Source organism: Hibiscus syriacus, unplaced genomic scaffold, assembly GCF_006381635.1.
Source record: "Hibiscus syriacus cultivar Baekdansim isolate YM2019G1 unplaced genomic scaffold, ASM638163v2 tig00112495_pilon, whole genome shotgun sequence".
Taxonomy (NCBI): Eukaryota; Viridiplantae; Streptophyta; class Magnoliopsida; order Malvales; family Malvaceae; genus Hibiscus; species Hibiscus syriacus.
The window spans coordinates 135,179-153,746 of NW_024063345.1; the positions used below are offsets into that span (position 1 = coordinate 135,179).

General features: G+C 33.0%; 2 protein-coding genes across 4 annotated transcripts; both read right to left on the reverse strand.

Annotated features, from left to right (window-relative positions):
- Positions 1-3,711: 3,711 nt before the first annotated feature.
- LOC120180361 (oxysterol-binding protein-related protein 1C-like) lies at positions 3,712-9,849 on the reverse strand. 2 transcript variants are annotated; one of them, XM_039185700.1, is made up of 10 exons: positions 9,358-9,849; positions 8,907-9,263; positions 8,312-8,408; positions 7,346-7,791; positions 6,948-7,103; positions 5,858-6,025; positions 5,587-5,727; positions 5,243-5,470; positions 4,897-5,010; positions 3,712-3,966 (listed from the first exon to the last, which is right to left on the reverse strand). In XM_039185700.1, the coding sequence occupies exons 1-10, from the start codon at positions 9,835-9,837 to the stop codon at positions 3,811-3,813; spliced, it is 2,343 nt and encodes a 780-aa protein (XP_039041631.1). In that variant the 5' UTR covers positions 9,838-9,849; the 3' UTR covers positions 3,712-3,810. The 2 variants fall into 2 exon arrangements, with proteins under 2 accessions (XP_039041631.1, XP_039041632.1); XM_039185701.1 differs by having other exon boundaries at positions 3,713-3,966; positions 7,346-7,788.
- Positions 9,850-12,350: 2,501 nt separating this feature from the next.
- Positions 12,351-17,639, reverse strand: LOC120180396 (biotin--protein ligase 2-like). Of its 2 annotated transcripts, none has more exons than XM_039185723.1 (10): positions 17,206-17,639; positions 17,043-17,104; positions 16,815-16,963; positions 16,262-16,382; positions 15,406-15,561; positions 14,769-14,814; positions 13,981-14,047; positions 13,434-13,510; positions 12,671-12,759; positions 12,351-12,559 (listed from the first exon to the last, which is right to left on the reverse strand). In XM_039185723.1, exons 1-9 carry the CDS (start codon positions 17,565-17,567, stop codon positions 12,717-12,719), a joined length of 1,083 nt encoding a protein of 360 aa, XP_039041654.1. In that variant the 5' UTR covers positions 17,568-17,639; the 3' UTR covers positions 12,351-12,559; positions 12,671-12,716. The 2 variants fall into 2 exon arrangements, with proteins under 2 accessions (XP_039041654.1, XP_039041653.1); XM_039185722.1 differs by having other exon boundaries at positions 15,370-15,561.
- Positions 17,640-18,568: the final 929 nt, after the last annotated feature.

The following is an 18,568-nucleotide window of genomic DNA, read 5'->3' on the forward strand; positions in this document are numbered from 1 at the left end:
AATATTTGTTAGGGTAAAGTATACAAATGACCCGACCCGACCCGACCCGACCCGACCCGACCCGACCCGACCCGACCCGACCCGAGACGAGACGGACGGCGGCGGCGGCGGCGCGCGAGAGTCCCCATTGTTCTCTGTCACTCAACAAGGAAGTGAGAAAGCCAAGCCTTAAATACCATTCCCAATAGTGTTTCCAATACTATGTGGGATTTGAGCATTACCAACACTTGTTCCCAATACTATGTGGGATTGAGCCTTAAATAGTGATATTATTTTTGAATGTTTTGCTTAAAATTGTAATAATCGCGATTGATTGTAGATTGACTTTTAATTATGACATATTTAATCGTATAATACTAATGCAATTGGTTGCTGATTCAGTTGTTTTAAGGTGCATGATTGTTAATTGTTTCCTGAATAATCACATTGTATTGGAAACAAGTGTTGGTAATGCTCAATCCCACATTGTATTGGAAACACTATTGGGAATGGTATTTAAGGCTTGGCTTTCTCACTTTCTTGTTGAGTGATAGAGAACAAGGGGGACTCTCGCGCACCGCCGCCGCCGTCCGTCCGGTCTCGTCTCGGGTCGTGGTCGCGGATACTATCTTTTTAGAGAAAATTCTTAAGAAACAAAATCTTTTTTTTCAACGAATTTGGAAAATCGCAACGACAACTGTAGACTACCGCAACGAATTTGGAAAATCGCAACGACAACTGCAGTGGAAAATTGCAACGCGAAATGGAAAATCGCAACGCGAATTTCAACTATCGCAACGCGAAATGCAACGCGAATTTGCGATAGTGGAGATCACGTTGCGATTTCAACTATCGCAACGCGAAATGGAAAAACGCAACGCGATTTTCAACTATCCTAGTGCGAAATGCACCGTGAATTTGCGATAGTGGAGATCGTATTGCGATTTTGTTGGTCATTTTCGCAAATCCAAAAAAAGTTGGTCAAAATCGTATATTATCTAGGATTTTTTGTCACTGAGGTTATTTTCTCAATATATAAATGCATGTTCTTAAAAATAAAACCTAGCTACGTGGCTTTCTTTTTAACATTAATCATGATTCCCCCCTACAAAAATAACAATTTAACGAAGAAGTTAACCTCACAGTAATATCGGTAATTAATACATTAGCTACAAACAGAAAATAATAAAAAAAAATCCTATCATTTATTAAATATAAATGTCCAACGAACATATGTTAATTAAAAAAAAAATCCAAATATATGATATTTGTGTTTTAAAAAACAAAATACGTGTTGGATTGCTATGGTATACATTAAAATAAAAATCAACCAAAAATCTAAGAAATAATTACACTATAATTGAGGAGAAATGATTTTTTTTCTTAAAAAAATAATAAGAAAAACGAAAGGAAAAGGACGATCAATTGGAGCACGGTCATAGCTGGGGTCTCAGTTGTGCATGGAACATGAAGAAGACCTAACGAAACTTAAACCCTAAATATCAACAAATCAGAATAAATAAATAAAAAGAATAAAAATGGATCCTTTTGGACACCCGGAGACAGAAATCGACCAGATGTACAAGTTGGAAGTGATTTTAAGATCACAATAAATAAGTAAACAAATATAAACAATTAAAAAACGATCGAGTGGTTAAGCCAAGCTCTTAGGTGGTCCACCATCCATGTGATGATTTTCTTAAAAACAAATCCCTGCATTTCCCTTTTTATTTTTCTATTTCTTTACTTTGTTTTATCTTATAATAACGTGTAATTGCTGTTGTCGACACACTCAACAAATAAAAAAATGAATATATATATATATATATATATATAGCGTCGATTATTAACTAATAAAAACATGTAAATTTTCTAAACACCCACATTGTTATGTGCAGATGCATTAGCTTCTCTAAGGATACTTCAAAAAATGAATTTCATTAAATTAATGTATTAATGGTAATTTCATTCTTGCGCACCACAACTTTAGAATCGGATTCATCATGATTTCATAGATTTGGATAAAAGCTTGAGCTGACGGCCACGGTGGTTGGTTGGTGGCTGTCCTACTAAAAATGGAGAAATTCAAGGTTTATGATAAATATAAAAAATAAGATGATTTAAGAATTTGCGTTCACATGTAAAGATAAAAAAATGTTTTTTTTTTTACTTTTTAAGACATAAATAATGTTGAACAGTAATTTTTCAGATAAAAAATATATTTTAATTTATGTTGAAAACTGTTTTTCAAAAAGTTAAATTTATAATTTGTATTTTTTCTTAAAAGTATTTTTTGAAATAAAATTATTTATTTATTCATTCTAAAATATCCGTTAATTCTTTTATATTTAAAAATAATGTTTAAAATAAACAAAAATAATTTTGAATGTTAATAAATAATAAAAAATTATTTTTCTGACATTTTTTCAATATATATATTTTAAAACAATAGGCAACTATAAAATAGAAAAAAAGGAAAGAGAATCGAATTCCATTATAGGATTTACACGAGAGAAGGTGGATTTTTAAATGTTTGGTATTCCATAGAAAGGGAAGATGTGGATACAGCAATCGGAATGGACGGTGATTGATCAATGTACTCATTCAAAGTTGAATCTGGATTAGCCTGCCCAACCGACCATCGAGGATCATGGATAGATAGCCACCCTTTACAATCATAATATTTAAAAGATTCAATGAATTATTTATTTTTTTGAACTTTTATTATTAATGTTTAAATTTGTATTATTACACTCTAAATTTATTAATGTCTATTAAAAAAATTAGTGCTCTAATGAAACTTCTAAAAAACAATAATGATATTGCAAATTATTCAAGTCTTTTTATTCAGTTTAATCTTTAATCTGATTTTTTCCCTTCAAAATTGATTGAAGATACAATACTGGAGCCAATGATTAATTTATGATCAAAGTAATTTCACTCTACCAGTTGCTCATTGATGCTGATTTGGGAAACCGTCGCAAATAATTATTTACTTTGAATTTTAATGTAAGAAAAAAAACCATGAATAAAGCGAAGGAGGAAAAGAAGAGAAGAAAGAATAGCGTCAGGCGAGTGTAGGAAATTGAGATGGTCATAAAAAGAAAGGTGAGCGATTAAAATGATTAAAAGAAGACGAGTAAAATCCAAAAACAGAGAACCTGTGAAATAGCGACGTAATTGATGGAGAAGGGAAGGGGAAGGGGCCCTTTTCAGTCTGATTGAACGGTCAAGTTCGATTGGACGGTTTAGAGATTGTGTTTTTGGTTTTGGATACGATTCTTCTCCCTCTCATTATAACTGGATACAATTTTTGGTTTAATATATATGTAGTTTTATATAAACGAAAATATTTGGTTGCCAAACTTGAATGAATATATTCAATTACTTAACCAATTTAAGACAGAATGAAGAGCCGAAGATGAAACAGAAGAATAGTAGACTACAGCTGGGATCTTTTCTTGTGTAAGAAATCAGAACACATATCTTGATAGCGTCAGCATGTATCTTTTAACACGATATAGTAACAGAAACAGGGAGATGGGTCTGCAATTGGATTCAAGAATCTCAATTTCTGGAACAGAGTAAGATTTCTTTATAGGTCAAGTATATTTTATTGTATTTTGAATCTGTTACAAAAAAATAAACTTTTTCTTGGGTTACAGTGAAAACCCAATTCTTGGGTTAGTCAATGGGAAAAGATATAATATTGTATTATAATCCTTATTTTATAAAACCTTTTGTAATGTGGTGGTCCCAAAGTTTTTGCCCCTCCCCTCCCTAACTCGTCAAAAAGAAAAGAATAAAGTGAAGTTGCAGTCGGGTGAGAGGTTAATCAGAAGGGATTTGGCCGAAAATATCATGGCATGAATCCCATTTCCCCTCATCTCTAGCCTCCCAATATCCACCAATATAACGGTATGTGTCATTGCTTTTATCCTTTGCAAACCACCTTGGCTTCCAACCCCTCTCTTGCATCTTTCGAGCCTGTTTAACCATACCCATTTACAACTATAATGTGCTATGTTTTGATTACATATGTCTTTATACAATTAAAAATACAATTATTACACGAGTTTTAAAATACCATGTCATAAATCATCATTAGTATAAACATAAACTTAAAATTATAAAGATGAGAAAAAAACTCTAGGACTAAATAATAGCTATTCAAAATAAGCACCATTTATTCATTTTCTTTGTTTAAACCAAGCTTATGTGATTGACCGAGTATTACAAAGTAAAATTAGTTTCTCTTAACTGATACTTAAAACACGAGAAATAAATAGCACCCGTATAATCAATTGTAGCATTAAACCTATTAGCTAAATCCCTTAAAGCTACAAAGAAAATAAAACGGGATTTCCAGAACGCCTCAGTTGGGGGATTTTTTAGTAACCAAACTATAATTTGCATGCAATGTAACTGAGCTGAACGCATGCATCATTCATTTTAGCTCTAGTGCTACTATGTTATGGTCACAAAAAAAGATGGTTTTCTTAGTTTACACAAGAAATGTTTATCTCAACCGTTTTCGTGTAGGATCTAGGATAAAATCTCTGCTTATCCATATGCAAAACCATGGTTGGCCAAAAAAAAAGGTCCTAAGGCATTGCTTATACCCTAGATTGCTTAGTGAAGTTTTACAATCATGGGCAATCCTACTGACATCCTAGTTAGCAGTTGGGCCGGATGCTAGGAGTGCATTATGAGACAACTTCCAAGAACATGTCTAAACGATGTTGCTCATACCAAAATTTGTGTGTTTGCTTCAGAGTTTCCTAGAAGCCAAACAAAGGAAAGACTTGGTGCTGATCTAATAAAGCAATAGTTCCTGACACTAAATTTGCGTGTTTGCCAATTTGCACCATGACACACATAATTGAAAATAAAGATGAAACAATATGTAAAACTTACCTGCCGTTGCCGCTGTTCCAATCTCAACTTCTCTGAATTTGCCATTTCATACTCCCCATTTTCCAGATACCTTTGATCGGGTCTCAGCCTTGAATCAGTAGGAGGTAGCTTTTCCTGCATACACAAAGGAGATTAAAAAAGAGTCCTGTTACTGCAATCCAGCTCGTAGGGTATGCAGACACAGGACAACGGTTTCAAATTGTTCCGTTTCCTTCTTATATGTTCCAACCAGTAAATTGTTACATTTCCTTCTGATATAAACATAATGGAATTTTCATACCGTCCTCTTAAGGCATTAGATTGGTGCTAAATTTAAAAATCCAATCAAAACTATTATATTAATCACCTTGAGACCAGGAGTGAGCTCATTCAATGTGATAGCAAAACGTGTTAAGTTATATCTGGTGGGATTTTTAGGAGGCTTGCTCCGTTGCCATAGTAGATTAGCTTCCGATTGAAACTCTTGCCCTTTTCCCTTAGAACAGTCTTCATTCACATAATACACGCTTTCATTCCATTTTCCAAATATTGTAGCCACTGTCTTTCCATTCCTATCTTGAACTGTACCATGTACCTGATGTGCAATTATTTTTTATCAAGAAATGAGGATACTAGAAAATATCATAATTCTATAAAAAAATGTATTTGATATAATTGTATAAAAAGGTTTCGAGGAAAATGAAAGATAACCTGGTGAGGAGTTCTGTCAACAATAGATTGCTCCTTGAATTTCAGCTTAGATGAATATTCACGATTCCCCTTTATTTGCATAGTACCACTGTGATCACAGTACAATTTTCCCAGTATGAGATTGTATATTGATGTTGTAACCTGGCAAAAGAAAGTCCGTTTTCAATGGGATGGAACAAATATATGTCGACATACATACACAGACCAATATATATGTATGTGTGTGTGTGTGTGTATATATATATTTGTTTGTTAGCTTTTGGAGTTATACCTTACTCCACTGGAACACTTCTCCATCTTCAAACTCCAAGGTCAAAACACCAACAGGATCAAGCGTAATTGAGCGACCCCAAAATTTGCTCTTTAAATTGCTATCGCCCCAAAATTTCCACCCTGTACCCTGACACTGACATGCTACAACAGTAGGATGATGACTGACCTGAGACCAAATATGGAATCATTATCAGCAAATTAATAGATAGCATCAAAACATAAACAAAGAAACAGATAAACTAGGGAAATTTTATACTCTCTCTATATAATAAGCACTGTGCAGTTCTTTTGCCAGTACCCTAGTCGGTGCAGGAGGTATTGATGCCTCAACAACAAAAGAAAAGCCACTAATATTGCCAAGAACTATGACCGACGTGCATAATGTAGTTTAAGATTGTTTATTCAGGTTCAATGTCTTCAGAAACACTCCAACTAATTTGACAATGGCTAGGTTGATTTCACCAGACCCATAGAACTCTACTAACTTCATTTATAGTTAGGCACCCAAAAAATACAATCTTAGGTGATGATAACCGACAAGCTTGCTCCATTTGTTTGACATGTTAAGGTTGAACACGTTACAAGGTTTTCAAATTAGCTGACTTCTCTATGAGTATCTAGACCAAGTAAAAAGGAAGCAACATAAGAAGAAACTAAGAGAGGTAAGCAAACAAAAAAAGGAAATCCATGCTCGGATTTTTTACACACCAAAGTATCCATAATGTACTAAAATTGCAAAGTTCTTGCAGTATAGCATTTGACATAGGGGAAATAAAAATAGTTTTAATTTTAGATTATTGAAATAAACAGGTGAAGTGATGTCGCATAGAACATATAAAGTCAAAACTAAGTGCAATATTCCTATGTCTGAGAGTTATACATAAAAAAAGGTTTTAAGTTCTGTGCATATCGAATTTGATTGTTAAATTGACTCCTGGTTAATGAGGTGACTGAGCAGCACATTGCTCAGTCACAAGGTTGATTTTGGAAGTGAGGTTAAGTCATTATGAAGTTTGAAGGATAATTTTGTGTAAATGCAGGAAAACAAAAATAGACAAGGATATACCACATCTTGAATATAAACAAACCTTCTCTGAGAAGAAGCGTAGGCCTTTATCTGGATAGTCAGCCTCATATGTTTCCCCTAATAATGGATTAAAAGGTTTGCACATTCTTCCTTCTGTTGAAGAATATCCAGACACAGCAAATGCAGCCACATTAAGAATTCTCATAAGGCTATTCCCCTGCATGTTTTAGAGGGGAAAATCGTGAGAGAAGAATCTTGCCAAAGATTCAGATTGTCAAAGTTCATGAAGAGAGGGAACTGGTATAAACATATAAAGGTTTGATGTGTAACAGAGAGAAAAGAAGCCGGGAAATCAGATAAAAGCAAGAGCATGATGGTGAAATATTAGAGTAGGAAACTTTGTCTTGCAATCAATGCTCTTATTTCTCAAACAAAACAGTACGGACCTCTATGACTCACCCTTTTCCCCCATTCATTTGCACGGTCAAGTAGATATGAATATTCCAAATCCTCAAAACACTTTTGAAGAGAAGAGATAGGCTCATTGAAGTAAACAGGAAGACAAACTTTTGTAAGGTCTTTCCCAATATTATCCTTGATAATTGACCAAAGACTTACACCCTTCTCCTTTTCAACTGGGTCAGGCAACTTTGTTCGTCGTTCAATGCAAGGAAAGTTACTTCCAACTGATTTAATAGCAGGATCAATGTCATCTTCAGAACCAAGAGTATTAAGGCCTTCAGCATCTGAAGATAAAGATGTCCGAACATCAGATCCGTTTTCTTTGAAGGAACTTGATGATAAAAACTCGTAAGTATCAAAGAAATGATGGTCATCTTCATCAGTTTCCTCTTCTGCTGCATCAACTATTTCGTTATCATCATCTGAGTCAGTAGTATGTCCTTCTGAATAAAAAGAAAAAAAATGATATCAATCTAAGATAACACTGATACGAACAGAAAGTAATGACAGTGATTTGAATTCAAATGAAACCAAAGAAGACAGCAAGCAGTTTATATATCAAGCAATCAGCATATGAACAATTATTGTACTAATCAAATGGAAAACATAATAAGCAATAAAATGGATGAGCAATAGACAAACATGATCTAATGGTTCAGTACTGTAAAGAAGGGAGACCTTTACTTGAATTCAAGTTGGCAAGTGCAAGTATTCCATACATAAAAATTGCATCAAGATAATATACGAACATCTGCTTAACAAGCGTTATAAGTTAAGTACAGGTAATATTAATACTCAGGCACATTGACGAGAGAACAGAAAATAAACTCCTATCTAATAACAAACTTTGAAAATTGATTATAAGAACCAACGACCTATCTTAACATATAATGAACGGTCCAGCATAAACTGGCTTACAGAACCATCAGTTGTAATAAATAGTTTTACTGCCAAATACCTTACCACTAGATTTATCTTGCTTTATCACAGTGGAAGCCACATGATTCCACCTGCTTTGGCTCTCACTGACCACTGTATTTTCCAAATCAACTTTTTCTGTCTGCAAAATAGGAAGCCAAAAGCAATTTCTTAGACGAAAACTGCGAAAAGAAGAAAATCTTTGTTTCAGATGTTAATCTTTAGCGATACAAGCAGTTACATACTGAAAATAAGTAGCCAATTCAATGTAGACCAGCTGCTTTCCTATACTATCACATGAAATTAAAGGAAATGGAATATCAAATGGAAGATGACATAATTGTTCAAGCTTACAAATATTTATGAAATTTCTCTGGAAATATAATTCAGTTTTAACCTAATAGAAGTCCTACATCAACTAACCCTTCTCTAACTGAAAGCCTTTAAATACCAGTGTATCCTAAAAATCACACCCATTTTTTTAATCCCATAATTTCTAAACAAAAGAATAATAAGAAAAAGCATAACGAATTGATGTAATTGTTTCTAAAACAATCAATCCAGTTTTTAAATTGAATGCCACTGAAAGAAGCAAATTTATTTATTTATTTTTTGTTCTTCCTACTTTGGTGACATATACCTCTAACTGACGCAAGGTCTCGATGAGAAGACCCTGTTTCTGCTTAAGCAAAAGCAGCTGCTTCTGCAATGCTGAGAATTCCGTCCTCATAATCTGCTCGCTCTCTTGGATAGCCAATTCGCTAACCCCTTCCTGCACCAGCCGTTGCCTCAACTTCTCCGTGGAAACCACCGTATCGTTAACCTGTGCCATGAGCACGCTATTGGGTATCCTAGGAAACAAATCCTTAACCGCCTGAAGTGCTTCCATCCACGCAGCCCGATCGTCCCGTGTCTCGGCTCGTAAATGAAGCATTTTCGTTCCGGTGTAAATCGAGAACCTCTTATCATCTGATTTACTTTCTTGGATCGAGGAAACCTGAGAAAATTTGCAAGAATTCAAAAATCAATTCAATTTTGCTTATATTTTCATACATTTACTTTTAGTTAATCAATATTTTCTTTGTATCGACCTTTAGGTGGACTTCACCGAATGGTTTGCGACGGCCTAGAGAATGCTGCGGAATGAGTTTGCGACGGCCGGTGATAATACGGAGAGACTCGTCGCCTATAACTTTGCACCCTTTTTCCGTTTCTTGGCTGACGGTAATCTTATCCGGTCCGTTGAGTTTATAATACGATAGCACTCCGTCTTGTAAAACGAACCACCTCGGTTTCCAACCTTTCCCGTAATTCACCCATTTGTAAAGCACTCCGGATATCCCGTTCCCTACAATGTTGTTTAGCTTCACATCCACCAGAGGCAAAGCAGCGATAGCCGTGGTGGCCTCTTTCCCTGAATGCATGCCATTCCTCCGGCTCATCCGATTATGATTCGCGCTACTGCTACGATGATAGCGAGGCCGCTGGCTTTGATCCAAGAATCGGGCCGATTTGGATCGGAATGTCGAAGCGGAAGAGGACGAGGAAGGTTTTTTCTCAGGATGATCCATGAAGACAACGTCGTGAGAAAGTGGTTTAAGACCGGCTCAGGTACGGTGGTTCCAAATATTTAAAAAAAAGAAAGAACGAAAGAAAGCGCGTGATTTAATTGTTAATCAAAAAAAGAAATGAAGTGTTTGGAGGATCCCGGGATCGGTAAAAGCTGACGTGGCGAGGGAGCACGGCGGTGTTACGGTTAAAGTCAAGGATAACATGGTGGGAAAATGTGGAGACGGAAGAGTTGTTTGTTTGTTTCTATATACGTGGATGATAGTAGAATTAGTGGACGGAGACGGTTTGAAAAATATTATTACTAAACAAGGACGGTCTTTTTTTAGGACAGGGGTAGCCGTTGGCAGGAGCTTCGGGCGGGTAACCCCCCACTCAGAAGAGCCAGAGAACACAACGGTGAGCAATTCGGTAGATTCGTTTATTTCATTTAACCAAAATAATAATAAAATAAAGCAGTAATAAGTTTAAGCAATAATAATAAAATAAGAATCTTCACACTCCATTTTTTTAAAATTTATTATTTAAATTTCCAGATTTTTTTTTTGTAAAATTTTAATTTCTTTCTATAATTTCATTTAAATTTATTTTTATTTTTTAAAATTCTCATTAAATCTTAAGATTTTCTAAAAATCTTAATTTTAATTTCATTTTTTTATTTTATCAACATTTGTCATTGAATTTAAGAAAAAATGTTAAAATTTATTTTTTTACCGTTAAAATGAGATCGACATGAATTATATGTAAAATTAAATTATATTTTATCTACTTAAAACAGTTTTTAAAATTAAAATTTTCACTCACAATATTCAAAGTCAATATTATAACAGTTTTTTATTTTATTTCATCTATACAAAGGATGAAACCAAAGAGACATGTGATGTGATGGATGATCTTAGCCTTCTAAAATGAGAAAAATTCTTTATATTTTCTAATAAAATATTAAAAAATTACATTTACCCATTAAAACTGATTACTTAATTTTGACCCCTAAAAGATTTATGAATCATGCACCCATAAAGCATTAATTTGAAGAAGTAATTTAAATATGATAAAGTTGGGGCAACAAACAACCACTTGTATTAATATAATTGACTACCAAGTGCCGACAAACAAATAGACTCTTAATTGTTACTACTTTTTAGTTGGTCCATATATGGCATATTATTTATGAATGCTGATTTCCTTATCATTAAAGAAAGTAAATTAATGAAAAGGTTTGGTTTTGGAGAAAAGGGCTTTAATATTAGATAATTAATTAGTAGATCAAGTTATAGAATTAGAGGCAGAAACATTTGTGAGCATCATCAAGTGCCTCTTTCTTTTGTTTTGTTTTTCAGTGTCAAAAGTTCTACAAGACAAATCACAAATCGCTAAACCATGTTGACAGTGGCGCATACCACTTCTACAACAGCAGCAGCACATAATGAGAGACGCATATATATGAGTCGACATAAGATTTTACATTAAGGAGTGAACTTATAAAATTCTAAGAAAATGTGAAGTTATAAAATTTTAAAGGAAACAAAAATAAATTTTTAACCGAAAATATTAAAATTATATAAAAAAAATTAAAATTTTAAAATGACGATAATCTCCATCCATTCTCCCTCTATCCATCACTATATACGCCTGTTAGAAGTTTACATGTAACAGTCAGGATTCGTATCATCTTGTTAAGGACCTAAGGTGTTAATATAAAGTTTTAATGTATCTTTCCAATTATCCACAATATTTTTAATATTTAAAATAAATAAATATAATTAAACTCAATTTTCTATAAAGCTTACATACAATTTATAACTTTGACAAAAAAATAAAAGCCAAGTTTTTTTTTGTTCCCACAAGAATGCAACACGTCAAACATAAAACAAACAAGAATCACATTATCTTTAATATTTCTTTTAGAAAAAATGTTTAATTTTTAATCAATATTTAATAAATTCAATACTATAAATACATTCAATCATAATTTTCTAAAGGATTAACAGCTTTAAAATTATTACTCAATCAAAATGTTAAAAATATAATATAGAATTGACATCCAAAATAAGTCAAATAATAAAATTTTAATATTGCATAAAATTTCAATTTATCACAAGTAAAATTATTTTTTTAAAAATAATCAATAAATTAATTTTAAAAAAGAATAATTATTACCAAATTAAAAAAAAACACTTAAAATATCTTGAAAGATAAATTACTTATCATATAAAATCTCTTTATATCTAAAGAGAGCACACAAAAAATAAGAAAAACTTAGAACAAATAGTTTTGTTTTTGGCCCAAGGAACACTGTCCAGGCATCATAGCTGCTAATGCCGGACACGAAACAGAAAATATAACAAATATATGATACCAAATACAAGAATATCAAAAAATTCCTTTAAACATTTATTCTAACACTAATATTGATATGTTTCGATATACCATTTCAGGATTGCCTTTTATCTTTTAAATATTTTTCATATACTACATATAATAAGAATATACCTGAATTGCACACATATAAATATATTTATATAAAAAATATAAACTTTAAGACCAATATGGAACAGTATTGTCAGCATCGAGAAAATAATAACTAATATGATTTATCCTCATAAAGAACAAGGCCGCAAAGATGAGACTCAATTTCTAAAATAACGCCTTGATTCACAGGGCATATCTGGAGTAAACATTTCATGAGTTCTGTTCAATAGTTTGTGTCCAAGAACATCTAACCTGAATAAATGAAGGAAAAACTTGTTTAAGTCTGACCAAAATCTCATTCTATCAAATTTTAATATTTGGAAATAATTAAAAGAAAAAAGATTGAGTAAATCAGCTCTGTACATGCTACGACGTGACAGTTGGCCTCCGGTCGAAAATGGCATGGTCTTCATTCAAGTTTTCTTCTGACCAGTCCTTTGAAGAAGTCAAAACTGAGGCCAAATCAAAGGCAATATTATAGTGAATGTGGAAATCATAAGCAGCTTGAATTTGTCATGTGAAAGTACATGGAAACTACTACTGCCAATGAAACCGGTGCCTTGGAATGTTTTATATTCAAACAAAACAGAAACAAAGGGAATCTATTGCTCTCAGGATGCAGCAAAACAAAATATATTATTTTCCAACTTCTTAAATCGATTAAAATATGTAGTTAAAAGGTTATAATCCTCAGGAGAGAGTATACATGTATTGTTTTAATCATTTAACATCACAAGAAGTCTGGATTGTTGACATCATATTCAAGGAACTTTTACTTTAGATCAATCGAAACAGACATCCTAAAATTTTCAGTTTGTCATATTACTTACTTATTTAGCACTAATACCCTTGATGCTAAAATGGTCTCTCTGTTTTGATTACCGAGGAACGAGGATAGCACATAGCAGTGTCAATAACTAGGTATCCTCTGAAGTTCTCACAGAATCCAGTTTTAGAGGAATCCATTAAAGCTTCAAGGATCCATGTTAATCTTTTGTTTTCTATATGTATGTGCCTGGAGGTGTTTAAATTAGACACTACCTATAAAGTAGAGCTGAACCCTGCAATGTATTAATGTTATCTTCATAAGTCTACTTTAGCAAGAAAAACAGTGGAAGCTAGATACCTGTTTCCATCGGGATGAAGCTCACACATTTGATTGTCGTCACCAATAGCTAACAAATATCCTGATGCTGTCAAACCCTGCCAAAAAGTAAGTGATAAATACTTTGTACATGTAACTTATAAGACATTGTAATTCAAGTTAGCTTACACAACAAGCTCCCTATGTTTACCACAAGATCATTGGCTATGCCCTTTCCACACAAAGAAGATCCACACGTGTACAAGGCAACAACCAACTCTAGAGAAACAAACTTTATTACGAGCATAATCTCTAAAATGAAGATGTTCTTTCATGGCATTGTTTATTGCAACCATAAAGATATGTAAACGAAATTTCACCAAGTAAAATGAGTCTTGAATAACTCTCTCCAATCATCATTACTAGCAAATATAAACTACAAATAGAAGAATGGGAATAAATGTATGTGGTAAGTTTGCAGATATTGAAAATTATTTACTCGAAGAACACGACTATTAAGTCATGGAAACAGAAACGTTGCCATTTTCTTCTTTCATGTCTATACCCACAAGTAGACATGGAACCATACCTGTATTGTAACCACGTTTTCAACAACTTTATTCTCATTCTTTTCCTGTACAATAACTCTCTGTCCACTGCACAGCCAATTCAAAATAAAATCACACGCCTATAATAAGAAAACTTTACAGCATACAGGCACGACATAGATGATAGAAAAGTTTCACTACAGTTAATTATGTTCATAATACAAAGGAGAGACACAAACATAGTTGGATTGCATCAACTAAGAAGAAGAACATGTTACGAACACTAAAGCTTATAAGAAAAGATCATTATGGAAATACACACACCGGCACACATGTTGAATAGGCAGTTCATGTTCAATTAAATTATTGAGTCAGCTAAATGACATGACGAAACCTCCTCAAACTTCTAATGATTTAACAGCTCTGGAAGACTAACAGACCTCAATTTTATTCTCTGGATATGTCAATCCATGAAAACCACTTTCTTGAAGGTTTCTCCATTATATACATTTAAAGACATTGAGATTCAAATAAGAACACCATAACATCTGGCAACCTATCCTGGTTTTGATGACCATAGATGAGGACAACAAAAATGTTTGACTTCATATTAATGCAGCCAGGGGCAATTGTTTGTAGCAATAAAAAAAATTGAGGTCAATAAGTCAACAGCCTAACTTTAATCTTCAAAAAGAAACAACTATGTGCAGAACTGCTACAACCAGAGCCCTCTCATAGCTAGATCACACTTTAAATTATTAAATCCACAAAGTTCCATAACAGACCAAGTGCATGTATTGAAAGATGAAAGTGGTAAAAGAGAATTTACCTGTGAAGCCATGTTCGATAGTAAAGTTCCTCTAGAGTTTGAAATCCTGCATGTTATATCCCCCCCAAAAGTAAACTTGGACTTAATATTGTATCGAAAGCTATTGAATCCAATTAACAGATAGAAAAAATACAACACCATTGTTTTGTCAAAAAAGAAGACCCTAAACAATTGGTTTCACAATTTAGAAAATTAAAGAACCTCTTCAGAAAACAAAAAGGAGAAAAGAAAACAGTGGACAAAGTATCGATAACAAAAGAAAATTTTTGGGGCTTACACAAATTTCCTGAAGGAGTACATTCTAAATAATGAGCTATCAGAGCATCAGAGGACAGAGGATGTAAAGAAGGGCAACAGTAATGCATAATTAACGGAGGTAAGAGTCAGGAAGATGCAACTGCTTTTATTCTCCAAAGACAACTCAGACAAATTTCAAATCCTATAATTAAGGAATTAATAGTAAAAAGAGAAAAAAAAAAGCATTTTCCAGCATTTCAGTCTGTCAGAAATTTATGTAAATAGTTTCAGCATGTATGAAAATTGTACATTTATAAGAGTGACCAACTCGACAGAGTAAATACTAGATAGTAGTTTTACATACCAGGACACTGTAGAGAGCACCAAAAGATTGACTCACCTTGATTTATAAAAATATCATACATCATCTCAAATTTATTAAAGAAGGCAGCCATGACATCTTCTCTTCTAAATTCATTAGAACTAGCATAAAGCTCTTTTAATACTGTATTCAAACATGTTGTTGGTTTCTCATTGCCAACATTCAGACCTATACCTGCATGATCATCAATTGATTTGTAAGCATCATCATGAACATAAATTGTATAAATAAAATAAGGCAAGCAATATGCTATTCTCGATTGTACGTTAAGATTCAATTGATCAGCAATATACCCCCTAATGGAGCCAGAATTTGCCATGTTGGAGAAGGATCTTAATTGAAATGCCTTCAAAGGTGCAAAGGCATAGAAGAACTATTGGGGTTCAAAATCAATGTACTTTTGAAATTATAAGAGAAATTAAAATTACAAAAAAAACAGAAATTAACTTTTAAGAAATTTTGAGGGTCACAACCTTTAAGCTTTTAACTAGTCAGCGGCTCTGCTACTGAATCTAGGGATTTAAATTTTAAACAAATAGAGAGAAGGGATCTTGGTCAATATCAATATACCCCCTAATGGAGCAAGAATTTGCCATGTTGCAGAAGTAAGGATCCTAATTGAAATGCCTTCAAAGGTGCAAGGGCATAGAAGAACTACTGGGGGTCAAAATCAATGTACTTTTGAAATTATAAGAGAAATTCAAAAACAGAAATTAACTTATAAGAAATTTTGAGGGTCACAACCGCCAAGCTTATAACTAGTCAGCAGCTCTGCTACTGAATCTAGGGATTTAAATTTTAAACAAACAGACAGAAGTTTACGTTGTCCGATTGAATTTGCAATATTGTCACGCAAAGGATTGAGTCATTTTACCAGAGCTAACATTGAACTTCTTTGATTTGTAAGTTGACGTGCAAAGAATTCCTCCAACTTTAAGGCCATTTAAGTACAGATCATTTGGCCACTTGATCCTAACATCAATACAGGGGAATCCCTGAAACCATTTGTGAAGAAGTAAAACTTCAGAATTACACTAGAGAATAATTTGAAATATATCAATGGTGCACGATCTGAATTATTGAAGTACCAGTGACATACACCAAAAGGAAAATTAACATTTTCCTAGTTGCAACGCATGATAAGGGCAATTAAAGTTCCATGATTTAGCTTTGACAGGTACTTATAAAAAATAATGGACTAAATATCCTTCTTTTTCAGCGACATTCATCTTTTAATTTTATGGACTTTTTCTGCCTGCTGGAATGAATTTTAAAGATTCAAACATTAACTTTGCTTTCCATACTCTAAGAAACTAACCTAATAATTTCTTTAGCCCAACAAATGACCAGAAAGCCGGTACCTCTCCATTGCATTGTAAAAAAATATATATCCATATGGGTAAAAAAGAGAAAGAAGAGAGGCGTACATTTCTATCATAAACATCTTTTATAGCCTCTGTCACAGCAAGAGACACCACATATTGTACCAGAGGCACAATTTTTCCATCATCCATTTGTAATGTAAATGAAAACATAAGGCATCCCCTAGGAGACTCCCACGCATTCTTGGACCGACCTGCAAAAAGTCTCTTAAACATTTTACAAAACCATATTAACCGAAATTCAAATTTCAATCATTCATAAATACAATTTACCTCGCCCTTTAAACTGAGTATCAGCTACACAAACTGCACCAACTGGAAGTTCACAAAAATTACTGCTCAAAAACTAAAAATCAGACATTATCATTAAAAAAATCCATAATTCAACTAAATTCGTTTTTCTTTCTTTCTATCGGCAGATGAATGGTTTGCTTACTGAGAAACGATGTCATGCGTGGAAGGCAACAGAGGAGACCAAATAAGGAACCGACCAAACCGTTTAGTTGAGAGTGAATTAAAAAACAATTGGACATTAAAAGCATCTTCACCAAATCGGGAACTATTAATCTCCGATTGTAAATGAGTTGAAATTTTACCGCCGTTTGGTAGATTAAGAACATCGTTGATTCTCAATGATTTGGCAATTTCTGTTTCCGTTGATGATTTTCCGCATAAAAACAGCGCAGAAGGCGAGGCCGTATCCATGGCTAAGGAAGCAACGGAGAAAGAAAGGTTTGAAGGAATACGCTTTTGAATGGCGGGGAAAAAGAAGCCGAAGCGGCTGTTTTGTACTAACATCCAGGATCAGCTTATGGCGAAGTGAAGTCAAAGACGAGTATTTAGTGACGTTTAGTTCTGACGGTTGAGAGGTTATCCCGGACGGAAGAAACAATGAAAAGGAGGGGCACACGGTTAGGTTGGGTTAATTTTAACTTTTTTACATAATTTATCAATTTTAGGTTACTTTTAGTTTTTATTTTTGGCTTAATACAAACTTTTCTCAAATTGTACATCTTTTCTTATTTAAATATCTAATTTTTTTTTGATTTCGTAACAAACATTAAAAAAATATTAAAACATATGTCATGTTTATAAAATTTTAAAAATTTTATTTAAATTATTTTTAAATATTATTATATTATAAATCTCTTATTTTTTCAAATTATAAAAAAAACATAAATTCCTTATCCTAAATTCATTCTCCCTTACCATCTTCTTTGTGAACTGATGCCGTCCTTGTTGATCTTCCTTGTCGTCGGTCGCTAGGATGATTATGGATTTAAGTTTTTAGAGTTGAGAGATTTTATTTTTAAAATTCAGCTGATAGTAACAACAATGACGTTGGAGGTTCGGTTGAGCGGTTGTTCATCGATGACAATTGCGACAAAGGACAACAAGTAGTATGGGTAAAGGGGTTCGAATTAAGATTAAAAAAAATAAAAAAATAGATTTAATTTTTTTGGGTTTCTTTTTTAAAAAAATATAATTTTAAATTTACTCTAAATAAAAAAATTCAAAATTTTATAAACAAGATATATGATAAATAACAAATTATTTTAACGATTGTGACAATATTACACCTAAATGATAAATTTTTATAACATTAAACACCTACATAAAAAAATAGATATAATTTAGAGGCTTTTATATTAAGCCTTTTAACTTTAGATCGTAAGATTTTTATTTTATTTTATGATTTTTCTTGATAAAAAAATATTTTCGGATAATATTTTTCATTTTCCCAATGATTTTATGTCCCAAATTTTTAGCATACTCTTAACAAAATACCACTCTGTTAA

What these genes read in the sequence shown, in the direction of transcription:
- LOC120180361 (XM_039185700.1), bottom strand. Translation starts at nt 9,837, where the DNA reads ATGGATCATCCTGAGAAAAAACCTTCCTCGTCCTCTTCCGCTTCGACA. An exon ending in TTGACAGAACTCCTCACCAG is followed by an intron (nt 5,471 to 5,586) that starts GTTATCTTTCAT and finishes ATTGCACATCAG; the next exon opens with GTACATGGTACAGTTCAAGA. An exon ending in TGGAACAGCGGCAACGGCAG is followed by an intron (nt 3,967 to 4,896) that starts GTAAGTTTTACA and finishes ATGGTTAAACAG; the next exon opens with GCTCGAAAGATGCAAGAGAG.
- LOC120180396 (XM_039185722.1), bottom strand. Translation starts at nt 17,567, where the DNA reads ATGTTAGTACAAAACAGCCGCTTCGGCTTCTTTTTCCCCGCCATTCAA. An exon ending in GTGCTCTCTACAGTGTCCTG is followed by an intron (nt 14,815 to 15,369) that starts GTATGTAAAACT and finishes TATAACATGCAG; the next exon opens with GATTTCAAACTCTAGAGGAA. An exon ending in TATCGAACATGGCTTCACAG is followed by an intron (nt 14,048 to 14,768) that starts GTAAATTCTCTT and finishes TTGGCTGTGCAG; the next exon opens with TGGACAGAGAGTTATTGTAC.